At 36.5% G+C, this 15,993-nt stretch overlaps 1 protein-coding gene across 1 annotated transcript; it reads right to left on the bottom strand.

The window, feature by feature from the left end:
* Positions 1 to 1,207: 1,207 nt before the first annotated feature.
* SLC7A9 (solute carrier family 7 member 9) lies at positions 1,208 to 14,285 on the bottom strand. Its single transcript, XM_074582979.1, has 13 exons — positions 13,974 to 14,285; positions 12,660 to 12,785; positions 11,472 to 11,619; positions 10,278 to 10,520; positions 9,542 to 9,667; positions 9,116 to 9,215; positions 7,299 to 7,343; positions 6,847 to 6,970; positions 5,014 to 5,117; positions 4,054 to 4,150; positions 3,115 to 3,264; positions 2,334 to 2,508; positions 1,208 to 1,387 (listed from the first exon to the last, which is right to left on the bottom strand). Exons 2-13 carry the CDS (start codon positions 12,762 to 12,764, stop codon positions 1,323 to 1,325), a joined length of 1,482 nt encoding a protein of 493 aa, XP_074439080.1. The 5' UTR covers positions 12,765 to 12,785; positions 13,974 to 14,285; the 3' UTR covers positions 1,208 to 1,322.
* Between the last annotated feature and the right edge of the window lie 1,708 nt (positions 14,286 to 15,993).

Below are 15,993 nucleotides of genomic sequence, written 5' to 3'. Positions count from 1 at the left end.
GACTTTTCCAGCTAGATCAGGTTGCTTAGAGCCTCATCAAGCCTGGCCTTGAATGTCTCCAGGGACGGGGCCTCCACCACCTCTCTGGGCAACTTGTTCCAGTGTTTCACCACCCTCATTGTAAAGAACTTGTTTCTTTACATTTGAAGGAACATGTCCTTCAAATAAATTGGAACCCATCACTTCTATATGTACCTTTAGGATTGCTTTTCCATGTAAGTACGTGCAAAATGAAATATATAGGAACCTAAGTTTTATTTACTTCTTTTTAGCTGCAGGACGATAGAAATACCTTCTTTAGTTGAATTTGCTAAGCTAGTTAAGTCAGTTGCTTAATATTCTTGTGTTATGCATTTAGGATGAATGTGCTCAAAAGTTGTTGAGACAGCCTGTGCTTTCAGTGTAACAGGCTTTCTCAAATTAATCACTTGAAAACACTGATAAGTGACTTGATAAGATTCCTTTCTTCATCCATTTGCACTGAGAGAATATAGTAAAGAATGCTACCCAAAATCCAGAATTTTCTTGGGCAGGGAAACTAAAAGCTACTTATATTTATGTTAATTTAGTATCTGTTTCATTTTCATCAGCTACCAAATGGAGAGTTTCTAGGATGATGAAGCTACCTCTCTCTGTAAAGTCACTGCGTTATTCACGCTGAGGATACTTTCTGTGGCAATGGACTCACTGTTCTGTAACTTGAGTGGTGTTGGAGAAGAGAGATACCCGAGAAATTAAGCTTTAATTGATTATCTTTTAATTTTTTTTAATTTTAATTAAAACACGTATCAGCCTCTTCTCTTCCTATTATCTGTTCTTTGTATTTTGACTTGATTCCCACTTCCTCAGCCTTAAATGTTTTGCTAGCCAGTGTTTGGTCTGAGAAACTTAAGAATGGAGATAATCTGGTTTTACGTTATTTCTATCCTTTCTGTCTGTGGCCTGTTGAATGTGATGCGGTAAATGGTAGCTGCTTCGTTCTTTCAGCAGTGTGGTCAAAAGCATCTTGACAGTGTTGCTGGTAAGTTTTGCCATCTTTGTAATTGAAAAGTTCCTCTTGTTTATTTTGATTAATTATAATGCAGAAAACAAGATACTGTAACATATTACCAAACAATGAGAACAGCTCTGCTTGACACTGTAATCTCACTAGTAAATCTTTTATTCTTATATATTTAACATTTTTCAAGTACCAAAGTGTTGCAAAAATAATACACCAGTATGAACATAACAGTTTAGAAAGTATAAATGTATGCCAAACGAAATTGAATCTCCTTCAACCAGCATGGCACTTAAAAATAACCTGGTACATACAAAATATTTTATTCAGTAACTTCCTCTGCTGGAACAACTTCCAAAAGCATCTGAAGGTGCATAGTAATGGGCTCTGAGGGGAAAAAAAAAAAAGTTAGAGGCTTTATGAGAGAACAAAATTTCTATTCCGACTTACACTATCTAAGAGCATAAATTATCCTTGTGAATAGTTGTCTGTCTCTTCTGTATTTATATCTCAAACTTAAAAAATCAGGGGTGGGGACTAAAAGCAATCTTAAGATCCAAACTACAACATTCCAGGGTTTCTGGACTTGCTCTTGGTGGAGTACAATTCTTCTAATTGCATAATATTTAATGATCCCGGTGAACAGCAGAGAGGGATGATGGATTTATTTTTTTAATGTCTGCAGAATGAGCAATTCAGTTCCTCTTCAGCTGGTTCTACCTTCCCTTTTAGAAATATCTGTGTATCCTGTTTTTCCTGAGATAATTGCAAAGAGTTTCTCTTGAGACGATGCAAAATCATTTTATAAATGGTCATGCTGGGTTCTTGCAGCTTTCACTTTAATCAGCAGCACTGTGGTTACTTTTGGTCTTAACGCTGTTAACATTTTCTTTAGTAAGTATGGTAAAATCGATAACCTGAGCTGAGAGCACAGTATTTTGTGGTGTAAGAACATATGTCTGCTAATTTTTAGTTTATGGCTAAAGCAATGTTTTGAAATACGGACAATTGAAGAACTAACTTCACAGATAAAATTGTTCTGTTAATTTTAAAATTCAGTTTCTTCATGCTACTACAATGATACTTTGCCTTTTTGTGAATCAAGTTTCATTTTTCCTGAAGTCAGGCATCACTTTTTTCACAGGAAGGAGTAGAATACAATCTTTAATAAAGCTCACTATTATGCCCCTTGCTAGATGTCTGGAAAACTGCCTCCCTCTACACCCCGCTCGTGATTTAGATGGGATGGACCATATAATGAGCTTCATTATGGTAATTAATCTAAACTTTAGGAATGTTCTGTTGAATTTGGTGCTGACTGAGTTATACTTACTTGATATTTTTTGTGGCCAGTTGAATTTAAAATGAACAAAAAGTACATAAACTATAAGACCACTAAGTATAAATAGAACACAGTACAAATAGGCCAGTTCAGGTGCAGTGATGATTGGTGCCAGTACCAGTAAAATGGAGACTAATATCACTATGACTGGAATGATGATGGGTATCTGCAAGATACAAAGCACAAAATTACTTGTTTATTCTTTTGCTGTTCTTACCGAAGTTGCATATATGAAAGAAGAATATTTTCATTGCTTTAATTAGTTTTTCCTGTTAAAATTTCTGGTATTAGATGGGGCAATTAAAAGAGTAGCAAGAATATGGACAGGGAAAACTCTTCTGCTGAATTGTTGACTGAGATCACTTTGTCTGTATTGCAAATGGCAGCGTAAAAATTTGCATTTTAATGAAGCTGGGACCTGAGCCCAGTGCAGTCACCTGGGGCCTTATTTTGGGTACTCTTTCGGTGGTAGTCTGCTGACTGCCATTTCCCATCCCTGAAGATCTGGCTTATGCCCATGGTCTGTACAAGTGAAAATAAACCTGTATAATCTTTTCCCAGTCCTTCTGAGCTTTGTCCTAGTGCAAAACTGGAACAAAGAGAAGAACCACAAATAAATGGCTAGGTTTCGGGGGGCAGGGGCGGGGGGGAACCAACCAAAAAAGGAGCAGTCTGCCTGAGGATGTTGTTTAAATATCCAAATATTGAGGATGAGTTGGTGTTTCAGTATTTATAGGAGTGGAGGAAAAGCCATACTGAATGCTGAACTTACCCTGATTGGTCTCTTGAGTTCCTTTCTTGTAAACCTCATAACAATGAGCGCAAGTACAGTTAAACCATAAAATATCCAGACTGCGAAACTAAAATAATTTATGAGAGTGTTAATGTCACCAGGGATGATATAAATAATAGCAATGGCCCCCTGAAAATGAAAACAAAAATTAGTATAGTCTGTTATAAAAGGTGGCTGAATTTTACTTCAGTGTCAGTATGGGCGTATGTTTACAGCGTTACAGAGTGTGATCCGTGAATGCTTTTGCTTAAACATTTGGGTGTAAGTGTATTGCAGCACCTTTAAAGATAGTGTCCACATCCTGCCAACATTTGTGCAATCTTAAGTCAAAAGACCTTAAAACTTGTATGTGTTAATCTGTTTTGTTGGTGACTGTGTATCTTGGAGGAAGTGAAGATACTGAGTATATTTTTAGGTTATTAAAGTTACGGGAAGTTGACAGAGCAATTGAATTTTGAATTTATCTTGGTTTACCTTGAAGATAAAATCAATGGGTAAAATATATAAAAATAACAAGATATTCTAGATTTATTTTAAAAGGTGTTTACTGAATATAATTCTTTTTTAGTGAGATGCAAATGCATTCTTACAGGCAGAAAACAGGGAAGTGATAGCATCCTGTAAAATAAAAGATTTGCCTAATACTAATCATTCATTTAATTTTTTTTTAATTTGTTTTCATGCTGTGGATTCTTAAAAACGTTTTTATTTTAAAATCCAGTTCTGGAATGAAAGTGTCCAAATTGAGAAGTTGGGGATTTTTATATAGTTCTCTTTTTTCCTAATACATATTTAGCAATTTGCTTGTCTAGATAGGCTAAGATATATGTGTCAAGGCTGCTGGTAAGAAACTGTGAAAGCATATGTTACTGGAGAATTTTTGTTGGTGGCTTTTCTGTGCTTAGAATATATACTTACATAAAATATGATAGCAGGTGCTGGCGTTAAACGCTTAACGCTAATGTAAGATAGCACCTTTAGCATGTGCCCTTCACGACCTGCAACATAAACAAGTCTGAGGAAACAAAAACAAGGTGATCTAGTTAGTGTGGCACCTAGACTTCAAGTGGCATTACTAAAAAAAAAAAAATAAAAATTGAGTACCCTTCATTTTCAGCTTTGTTTTATTGTGTGGCTACATCCGACTATACTTTCCTTTGATATGCAATGGGATTTAAGGAATATTGTAGTAGACTGAAATAAGGGAAGTGACCAGTATTAATGCTGCGAACTTGAAACTAATTCTGAACCAGTATTAAAGTAGTGAACTTGAAACTATTTTCAGAATTATTAGTTTGCACATTTAGTTTAAAATTCTTTTGGAAAAAAATGGTAGCTATTGTGTGCCTTTTAATTAAATATTTCTTTTTTGGTTTGCTTCATATCAGAGAGCTATGTTGACAACTTTCTGTCAAAAAGCTGGTCTTTACAGCCTTATTTTATTCAGATGTATTTGAAATTTAAAATATTTTAAAATAGAAAATGGAAGCATTGAGCAAGTGATAGAAAGGAATAGCTTCTCTTTCCAGTTCTTATCTTTATCATTATTGATGTAGTCATGTTCTTACTGGTAATTTTTTAACTGTTTAATTCTTAGCTTTAAACTTGATGAGACCGTCATAAAAAAAAATCCGTTGTGCTGTACCTGCTTTGAATCAAGAATAAGAGACCTTATTTTCTAATTTTTCAAACATGTATAGCCACTGCTGCTTTTTGAAAATTAAACAATATGGCTATATTTGCAGGTTCTTTTAATAATATTTTGTACATTTGGATCAGAAGAACCTCTATCTATACGTGTATAGATACGTAAATGTATATATACGTTTTTCCATCCTTTAAAAATTTTTATTTTAAATATTTAGAATGGGAGCTTACCTGCCTGCAGTAAAACAGGTCCCATTGGCAGATCCGATTGTAGAAAAGGCCACAAAGAGCGGAACTATCCAAGAGGCTGGATAAAGGACCCTGTCTCCAAATGTCTGGGATGTGGGATTAAAATAAATAATTTTTGTCACTTTAACTACCATTCAGTAATGTTGGAGCCTCTTCAAAAGTACAGTAAATGGGTATCTAGTGTATGTTACCAATAAAAAAACCTGTTTTGAGTAGGTATTAAAGAATGCTTTGCTAAATGAAGACCTGGACTAATTCATGAACCACTCTTTATGGAGTGGAATATTGTTGTTTTCATGTTTGAGCTGCAGCATCTGTAGGAAACACTGGGAGACAGATGTAAAAATTACACAGAAATTAAATTCTGTTAAAGATACCTGGTTTGGGGATGTGTCTATGAAACAAAAAGGAAGACAGCATTGCAGCAGAGCCACGCACACAGAGGCTGGTTTCAGCCTGTACTGAAGGAGTGATGTTGGTAGCAACAGCCTGGCCTTAGGGCTGGGCAAGTGGAGGACAGGATTGCCAAGGTCTTTCACTAGGCTCAGTTTTTACCTGTGCAGTGGTGTGTTAGTTGTTGCTGCAGGAGGGATTAGATTTAATGTAGGTACAGTGACTTACTGCAAATGAATTTGAATTAAAGCTTTTTTTTGTGGTTTTAGTTGGGGGGTGGTCAACCTTTTTTAGTAGGTCAAGCATAAAGAGTTCGGGTTTTGCACAAGGGTAACATCAGTGTTGTTTCTTTGTCCAGCAGTAGGACACTCATCAGTCCTTGGCAAGAAGTCTACTTACAGGTGTATTGACCTCTTTATACAGTGCAGTCCTTTTGCTGTGCTGCCTTTGTACTGCACAGTGGCAGTTCTGAGACTTTGTTGTTAATTCAGGCTGATGAGTTTGGTGCTAGCTGCTGTGTGGTGTTCACAGACAGTCAGTGGTTCACTGAAGAGAACTAGTTCTTAACCAAGGTATAACTTGATACACATTGCTGTACCTCTTGGTGTGAACAAAGTGCTGAAATGCACGAAAGTTCTACGTTTTAAAAGATCATACTTTTTAACTTTTAGAAGTATTTCTACAGTCGTGTCCTTCTTCAGTGTGCTAAACTGGATTTTGCATGCATGTTACATACTGTTTGTTTTCCACAAAAACAACATTAGGAGAAATCGCTGCATGACCTCTCGACAGTTGTTTTGGAGACAGATGTCCTATGGAAAATTTCCCAAGTGCAACTGAAGGCACACGGGTGGGTGTGTGTGTGTGTGTGTGTGTTAAGATTTTAGAAATCAGTTTTGTCTGTGGTAGTATGTCTTGCAATAATGTAAAAAGGATATTTCTTAGCTTTGTTAAGAAAAAAAGCACGAATATGGAGGAAGTGAATTAGGGACTACTTGCTGTTATCTCCAGAACGAGAAACTTCGATCTCCTGTCATTTTGCATGTGCTTATTTCTCAGAAATACTGGAAACACTGAAAAGGGCAAAGCAGCAGTCAGATGTTAATTTTCCCTCCATCTCTTTGGTCCTTATAGAAAACAGCCTCTGAGCTGCAGCGTTTACAAAATGTTAGCTGAAGACTGCATTACTTTTGGATTTTTTTTTTTCCTGTGGGATGTGACAGAACTACAGTTGAAGCATTACTGAAATAAATTTTAGATTAAGAAATGACAGTAAATGATGATGAAGGTGACGCTGACAGCTTAGAAATTAATTGTATTTTAAGAAAAATTAGATGTTTCTTTTTGCTCATGTTACTGCTGAAGATACTTCAATGCACACAGCCTTCTTCAGATGCTCTATTACAAAATAAAGTGGCTTACCACAGCAACTGCCTGGGACTGCAGGAGTTCTGTTGAAGTCATTACGGTGAAATATGAAATGTTTATCAGAACGTAACAAACTGTAACCAAGGGGATTCCAATAATTATAGATAGCGGTAGATTTCTAAAGAATGCAAAAGTAAGACTCCATCAGCATTGCTGTATAACTGGTAGAGCTGTCATAGTAAACTGTGGACTCTTACTTTCCATATATGCGTTTTAGGTGTATTTACATTTCTTTATTGTAGAGCCATGGAAATCAGGATTTTAAAAAAGGAAAAATACAACTTTATGCAAGCCTGTAACAGAGGCTAAATAGCTCTGTCTGTTGGTGCTCAAATCTTGAATAACTATTGCCTTTAAAACCAAACCACAATACATGCTTTCTGGTACAAAAATACTAAGTGGTTGATTTCTGTTATTAGAAACACTGCTTTCCTACATAGTTTTACCTGTAAGGATTTTTAAGTTCTTCTGTGATGTAATTGAGTTGATTCCTGGAAGGAAAAATGTTCATACAATGTTGTTAGCAGTCAGGTGTTGAAATACTAATGTACTATAGTCGGGTTATTTCAGTCCAAACCAAACCACCAATACTTTATGGCGCAGCCAATCTTTTAAGTGGTAAGACTGCAGGACAAAAAAATAGGTGAGCTTCTTATCCAAACGTCAGCCTCTTGATTCACCATCTTTTCCTCCTCAGAATTTCAGAAGTATCTCTTGATGTTTTGAAATGAAGTTGTCTTAGTTATTGGATAAAATATCCAAGAATAATAAAAATTTGGCAGACATTTATCTCAAACTTACAAGATTGCCTTTGAACTTCAAGGTTTGCAATATCCGAGTCTTTTTAAGTAAAAGCGCAAGCGTGCCCATGGCAAGGACTGAAACAATCCTGCTAATGTTTCACAACTGTTCCATAACTCATATTGTCTAGAAAACTGGCATGAAAGCCTTTCTAAGGATTACACCTATCAGAATTATAATTTCCAAATACTCATTTTCGCTAGAGCATGTAGACCAAATTGAAACAAGATATTTTTTTTACTCATCCACTTCTGAAAATGTGAGGAGGAGTTGGTGTTTACTGTTTGCCAGGCTAATTTTCAAACGTGGGTTCTTGGTGGTTACATATTGAAATAATTATTTAGGTGCCAGCTTCCGTACCCCCTTAAAAATCTAGATGAATGTCTGAATTAGCAGACTTACATGCTTGAGTTGAGACACTCAAGCTTGGAAATAGAACCCAAAAGAGTAATCCATTTAAATATAAAACCAGTTTTAAGCAGTTTTAAGTCTTGCTGCTTTGTAAGTTAAGATTTATATTCTTAATTCCTTCCAAAACACCGATCTATATGCAAAGTTTTACAGTTTGAACATTTAAGAATAGCATTAATGGATTAGATGTTGATCGTAGATTTGTACCAACAGAGCCCTAGACCAATTGACATTTCCTTTAGTTTCAGAAAATGAAACATGTAAACTCTTTTCTGGACTGTGGCAGAGATCGAGTAAAACGTTCCTGCCAGTAAATAAGTTTAGCCTGATGAAAATAATTCTGGAAAACACTCTTCTGGTGTTAAATTTAAGTGCTCTATGTAGAACACAAATGTAAACCTAAATCCATCCATATTTGTGATTATTTTCAAATTTAGGTGTTTTCTTAAATCTAAAGTGGTAGATGATCATGGATTAACAGATGTGGAGATTTAAAACTGAAAGCTTCTGTCGTGGTTTTGTGGGAAAAAGAATGTTTTTACATCATTCCAAATGAAACTTATTAGAAAAAATTTGAAAGTTAAACCTTATGAATTCTGACAGTGTGGGTTTTTTATGTCCTCCTGTACTAATCAAACACCAGTCCATATTTCACAAGAGATGGAATTTGATGGGGTGGCCTGTAGGGGCTCTGGGAAGGCTATTTTGTCTAACATAATGGAATTAAGTTGTGTTATATTCCTATCGTTGCCACAGTATCTAAGCACCTTCAGCAGCAAAGCAGTAGCCCTTTCAGTATCTAATATAGCTGCTTTCCCTAATAAGCAGTAACCTGAGGATTTGGGGCTGGGGGGTGTTCGGAGTGTTTGTTTTGTGTGGTTTTTGTTTTGTTTTAACCAAACTGGTATTCTTTTTCCAGAATTCATTAAGAGATTCTTAATAACAAGTTGGATGTTAACTTTTTCCAGTCACATCTTTGAGCTCTACAGGGAGAGTAAAGCAGTTAAAGGCTGTTAAACTGTGCCTGTTAGTGCTAGTAAAGATACCTTACCATCCATCGTACGCCCAGAGTCCATTATAAAATGCCAGGCTGATAGAGCTCACAGAAATTGTACTGTCCTTGAAAGAATCTTTAAAGTTTTCGGTTTTCCCTGCAATAAGACGTAAGTAACTGATTAGTGTTGAAGTTAATTCCTTTAATCCCCACTAGATGAAGAAACATTCCAACATCTGTTTCATATTTTGAAACATCTCACTGTTAAAATCAATACCAGTTTTTATGAACTGATCTGTAATGTTGCATTTCCCACTCCACACACCCTTCTCTAAAAGAAAATACCAGTGCTCCTGACAGATCTGGAACTGAAACACAGGATAAAGAAAGCCTTATTGTTGTGCCGCTTCTGTCAGTGGGAAACTTTTAAACAGTCATAGCAGAAGCTAAAATAATTTTTGCAAGTAAAGTATGTTTAATTACCTTGTGCAAGAAGAACAATTCCACTTACAATAATGATTGTGACAATTATCATTTTAGCAGCCGTAAGAAAATTCTGGAGATAGCTTCCCAGCTTCACACTCAGTGAATTCACTATTGTAATTACCACTGAAAGAAATAAATTCATATTTCTCCATTAAATTTCTCAGAATTGAAAGAAAAGCTGCCTCTTAAAACCTTCCCCCCCCCCTTATTTGCTGTTACTGCTTTTTACTCCCGCTGTTTGTCTGTGTTATTTATATAGGTTTTTAACATACTATGTTTGGATAACTTTTAAAATAATGAGGAAAAACAGTTTTCTGAATTTAGATTTTGATAGTACCTTTAGGGAAAAAAAAAAAAGAAAATACTGAAGTTGTGCAGCATTCTGATAAATATAAAAATAATATCTCCACACTTAGTTTTTCCACCTCTTCTGCCGGAGATATGCATTCATTCCACAGCTGTATCTATCTTAGTAAAGAGTAAGAGAAACTTAGACTAGGAAAAAACTATTGGTAAACCTCTCTTTTTTCTGAGTTGTTGAATTAGTTATTGTGGAAGGAGTTGCTGTGCTGCGTTCCAAAATTTTCTCTCGCTTTCAATGTAGGGCCGCTTCCTGCTGCCTTCTGCAGATGAACCTGCTGCCCTGCCTTTGCTGAAATGCATTGATGGGGCTGAATGGAAATCGCTGTGCAATTACAGATCTCGTCTCTTTCCTAAAAAGTATGAATCTTACCAATGGCAGCTGCTGCAAGACACTTGATGACAACCTGGGGTGGATCGCAACCTGGATAAAAAGGAGCTGACGCATATTCTGCGAAGCTGAGACAAATGATTGCAAATGAGCTGGGCTTTGTGACGAGTAAGCTTGTCCAAGAAAACAAAAATGCTGGAATTGGGCCAAATGCCTCCATCAGGTAAGGATACTCTCCCCCAGATTTTGTGATCATTGTACCGAGCTCAGCAAAACAAAGTGCACCTGCATAACAAGAAAAGCACTTGTGGGTTCTTCAGTTCATGCACCCAAGTATAACTGGCTAGAATAGGTTATCACTCTTTAATAGGTAGAAAAGTTAAAGAAATGGGCGTTTATAATGAGTCATTACTTTTTTCATGTTTTTGTATACTTTACTGTATATGCAAAGCAAAATTTTAATCCGTGTGAGCAATTGGTCAACACACTGAAACTGCAAAGTTACAGTCCACAATTTACTACTACTGGTGTTTCAGAGTTCAGCAAATAAAGTACAAATATTCGGACTTCATGTTAGATTTCTGTCTTAAGTAACTAACACTATAAAAAGCATCAGAGTGCCAACTGCACTGGCTGACCTACCTTTTGGAAACTTGAAAAAAATAAACTTGCACGATTTTGAAGTAATATGTCTACTAAGCTCAGCTTTAAAGTACAGCGATACTTCTGGATTTATTGCTGTAGCTGGCATCTTGCTTAAAGGGTTTTTGTGTGTGCCATGTACCTGACACAATGCCTAAAGAATTCCTTTTCGGTTTACTACCTGCAATATTTTGAAGTGCTTAGTGCTAAATTTTCAGGTGATAGAATTAGATGTACACAATTAAACAAGGAGAAAAATAGCTGAAGTACGTAGCTCACTGTCAGTAAATTTCATGTTTTGCCTGTGATTTAAGTAGGAAAGTATTCTCTTTATTACAGTTAGTGGATGAAGTAAGCAAAACTAAAACTTGCTTTCAAAGTGAACTGAAAATGTGCTTTACAGTTTTAAAAAGCTAATATATCTTCTATGAACAGCAGACATCTTAAAATTTTGCCTGTGTACTGCTACACTCATCAGGATATGATTGATTTGCTCTAGGTGGTGTAGCTAACTTGTGAAATGAGAGTAGTATGCAAAAACAGCAGATACAAAAGATTTTAGCAAAGATTCAAACTCTTTGTTGACTTATTTACCTAATGTTGCAAGAATTCCACAGGCTGCCCAGATGATTAAACAAGGACCCACAGCTCCAACATTGCCAAGTACTGATTTTGGAGAAACAAAGATACCTGAGCCAATAATCGTACCAACAATCATACAGATTCCACTGATGAGGCCCACCTGCAAATAAAAGGAGACATCTTGGGAAAGTAATTTCTAATAATTCAGTAACTATTTTTTGGTATAATCCAACTGTAGCAATTGTCACTACTGACTTTTTTCCTCAGCTTTCAACATATAGCTTCTACTAAGTAACATTAACTATGTGAAGTTTTATTTTCTTTCCAAGATGCATGCACACCCTGTGGTGTACTCCTGCTGCTGTTCCCCAAAAGCACACAGGTGGGCAAAGTCAAAGTAACTATCTGTTTTATTAAACCGTCCTTTGGATTTTGTGGGTCTTGAATCTAACCTTGAACATGTGAATGTCCCCTTTCCACTCTTTGATTAAACTTAGAAATTCTTTATTAGCACTTGAGAAATCCTGAATTTTCTAAGCTTCAAAAATTTGGTTTTTTAGATGGAGTTCTTTATGGTTTTTTTCTTTCAGCAGGTGTCTTCCTCTCCCTGCTTCAGGTATTTGTGCACAGGAATTATCTTTATACTGCTAGGTGGTGAAAAAATCACGTTCTCCTGACTTTGTAGCAACCTACACGTTGCACGAAACTACTAAAACCTGTGGAGTCTCCTTCTAAAAAAAAAAAAAAAAACGGTGGCACGGGCTACTTAAATTTTCCTGTTAGTTGTGGCTAGTCTAACAACATAAAATGTTTTGCCAGTCTTGTCACCAAACTAAAACGACATAGGGAATCATTTTCCGGCTTACTTCCTTTTATACGGGAATTCCACTCCCTCCTGAGAGCAAGTGGCACATCTCTTCTCTAAAGCATTTGTAATTTTCCGGAGGAGGCAGATTTTTATTTGTCTTTCTGTACCAGTGGTGATGCAGAAAAGAGTAAAGTTTATGAAGTGTCTCACTTCATCAGCTAATTCAAAGACGTAAAAACTATGTATTCCTACTTTTGATTGTGTTTATATCGGAGCTATTTAACTAGTAATTAGCAGTTTCCTAAAAGGTAAGCCGAGCCCACCCTCAAGAAAATGGTACGTGGCTGCTAAACGGGTGGGTGAGCCGTGGGGAGGGAGGGGGGAGGTTTTGCCTGCTTTTGGAGGTTAGTCCTCTGGGGTTCGTGGCTCTGAATGGACCGTCCATCTTCTCGTCCGTTGTCCTCTCCTTTTCGTTTCCTCAAGCTGTTTTTACCCATTTGGTTTCCTTGTTGAAATCTCTTAAGGAAGTAAAAACAACGTGTCAGTCGAGCATATTAACGTTTGCTGGTTTTGCTGTTATATATGGGTCCAAAATAGTGTCGTTAAATATTGCCAGAAAACATAAACACACACACACTCTCCCAGGCGAAGGGCTTACAGCTGACCACCTACTTAGAGAGTCAACTGACAAGGTGTGGAGTCTGCTTGACCTCCTCTGTCGGACTTGCGCTGGACTCCCTTGTACCCACCTGGCAGTGAATGTCCCCGTCCCCCCCTCTCGGTCGCACTGGGCTGGGAGGACCTCCTTACGGGAAGGGTCTAGGTTTATAGCTGCTCCCTTCTGTGAATTCCTCCAGAGGGCCAGCCAGATTTAATCTTTCTCCCAAAAGCTAGTCTTGTTTTCGTATCTAGGATATCTCCTTTCTGATCTTCGTTAAATTAGGCTTGGTCTCAGCTCCTTGGAGATGCAAGTATCTGCTAAACCCAGTGTTACCTCCTGTGATTGTCTAATTAGCAGCTCTTTGCCTCAGAAAGAGTCACCGGTCTTCTCTGTGTTGACTCGGTGTGAATGTCCTCTGCTGAACGGTTTGTTCGGTTTAGAATTCGAATGTAAACAGTTTGTTTTCAAATTTAAATTTAGAGTTATGATTTTAAATTTTTTTGGTGAGGTTTTTTGCTTGTTTCCCATAGTATTGGAATAAGATAAAACATGAGATAGTGAAGGGCGTTATGGGGTTAGGTCCTGATTCCTAAAAGTTGATTCAGTTAAAAAGTCTCTTCTCTCCTCAGACCCTGCAGCTGTAATTACTAGAATCTGAATGCTGAAGAAAAATAATTTTGCAGTTACACAGACAGTAATTCAGGAATGCTTCACGTTAGGTGATTTAGCTAGTATCTGGTAATTCTTGGCTATAAAAATTGTAGCATTTTAAATTGACCGAACACTTATCTCAAGTACCAGAAACATTTGGGCTATAAAGAGATACGGTTTATGTTTTGAATTAAAGAGTTGTTATTATTTTTAAAGAAATCATCACAAATCCAACTTTTAAGATTAAACCTACAATAGAAAATTGCCCTCGAAAGGAATGCAGGGCTTGGGTCACTGAATTTTGTTACCGCGTTGTGCCCAACTACTCTCTTTTAAAGTCTTGTATTTAGAATGTTTTAATCATCGCCTTTTAGCAATTCATACTTTCACTTACCTTACTTGTTTATATTTGTTTGGGGTTAATCAGGCTCCAGGAATCTTTGTATAGTTTATTTCTTTTTCTCCTGTTAGATTTACCAGCCAGCTAGACAGCAAGACATGTCCATGTCTGAAACCAGAATACGCAGAAACAGCAGCAGCTTAAGTACAGAGGTTATCAACGGTAATCATTAAACCCATTCTCAGCCAAGAAGCTTTGAGATAGGAACCACAGGTAAACCAATAGTCCAATTAGTTTATCTTTAAAAAAAAAAAAAGGCTTTGTTCCATTCGTGAGAATGTTTGTCCAGTACCTAAGTACTATATTCCATAGTGAGAGTGAACCATAATTTGAAGAGTCTATTTTGATGATTTTATATCAAGCAATTTCTAATTTAGAAATACTTTGGAAAGATAACTTTGAAGTAATTTTTGTGTTACGACTGCATTAAAAACATCTGTCCAGATGTTAGCTGCATCCTATGAAAACAGTTGATGTTTTTCTTTAGGAAGTAGAGAAGTGTGAGCAGAAATCTTTGCTTTGTTTTTCATTAACCTGAAGGCAGCTGAGTGGGCAGCTTGTGTTCCTTCACTTGCATTTCCAATTAATTTTTCATTTTTGTAAATGTTTAAAAATCTTGCTGTAGTGAAAAATGACATTCTCTATTTCTATATAGTTGTGTACCCAGGAAAAAGGCATTGTTGCCCTGAAGGCTGGAATAAGGTAATTTCTTTTGTTGTGGCTAGTCATCCCTAAAATACTTGTAAAAAAACAACCCTTAATCGTGTTTTACTTCATTGTTTTTTGGCAATGCAGTTTTACAGCTCCTTTCCTGTAAGACGGCCAAACTAGTAAGTCCTGATCAACCTGATCTGACTTCAGCTGACTTTTATCAATAAACAGCTACTGTTAAAAGGTAAAAGATGTACTGGTATTAGCCACTGATGTTAAGATTTGGTACCTCGTTAATATAATGCCTCACGAACAATAGTAGTACAAGATAAGACCAAATTGTTGGACCTAAGGCTCAACAAAACGGCATCCTAGCATTTCTTTTTTTTTCCTTTTTTTAAACCTTCTGTTTAAGCACGCAGGCTTGATCAACAGGAATTGCTGTCGGTTGTGATGGTGATGTAAATCTGTGACTAAAATTGGACTCTAAGAAAAACGTGGAACAGGCTTACATTGGTTTATATTTGCCATGTTTTGCGATGGTTGAGACAGACTCTGTGCTGTGAATGTCTTTCTCCAAGACTGAGATTGCAAAGGAATGTCAGTACTGAAAATAAACCCAAAACCGTATCTCTTTACTCACTGGTTTTTTCCTCTCTTTTTCTTGTTTAATTCTCACAGAAATAGGGTTAAGCTTCAAGAGAAGCTCTTCCATCTTAACTAACTTCTTGTTCAAAAATTACTATCTGAATGATGGTTGGACAAAAGTTCCTTTTTTTTTCCTACAGAGAATAGAGAGTGCTAAAACTATAGTCTTACTACAAGCACATGAAAAGCCAGATACCAGCAACTTACTAATTTTTCTGCATCTTTTACAAGGACTTCAAAATATTTTTCGTTGTAATTGTGATGTAGGATTAAATAAGCTAGTGTTTCTCTATCCATCAATTGCCGATGCCTAGTTTGGTCTCAGATGTTACGTAATGTAGTTCTGCGTTCTCTATAGCAGATAATTTTGAAATGTAAGTTTTATAATCTTATCATTCCTGTGTTTTTCCTGAGATGACACAGACTATTGAAATGAATAATGTGAAAAGAAGAAAAGAAGGCAGAGAATCATATGATTGGGCTAGCTTTGTCCCTCAGAATTAAGTAGACACGCCTTCCACATCATCTCTACCCTGGGATTTCCAGACCAACAAAAAAAAGGGGGGAAAAAACTTTGATGAAAAGTTAATGGAGTATGTCATCTTTAATTCCATGTTAAGTAAAGTTTTGCTTAGGAATTTTTTTAGATTTAGTGTAGGCAATCTTTGAATTTTTTATGTGGATGTATGTTCTACATGTCTTGTCATGTTTTCAG

Source organism: Larus michahellis, chromosome 4 (assembly GCF_964199755.1).
Source record: "Larus michahellis chromosome 4, bLarMic1.1, whole genome shotgun sequence".
NCBI lineage: Eukaryota > Metazoa > Chordata > Aves > Charadriiformes > Laridae > Larus > Larus michahellis.
Note: the sequence above shows the minus strand (reverse complement) of the source record. Positions and strands in the feature narration are given on the sequence as shown.

Excerpts from the sequence above, each read along its gene's own strand:
- SLC7A9 (XM_074582979.1), bottom strand. The coding sequence starts at position 12,764 with ATGGGTAAAAACAGCTTGAGGAAACGAAAAGGAGAGGACAACGGACGA. Across the intron at positions 9,216-9,541 it reads AATTGTTCTTCTTGCACAAG|GGAAAACCGAAAACTTTAAA; the intron begins GTAATTAAACAT and ends GTCTTATTGCAG. Across the intron at positions 6,971-7,298 it reads GAACTTAAAAATCCTTACAG|AAATCTACCGCTATCTATAA; the intron begins GTAAAACTATGT and ends TGCATTCTTTAG.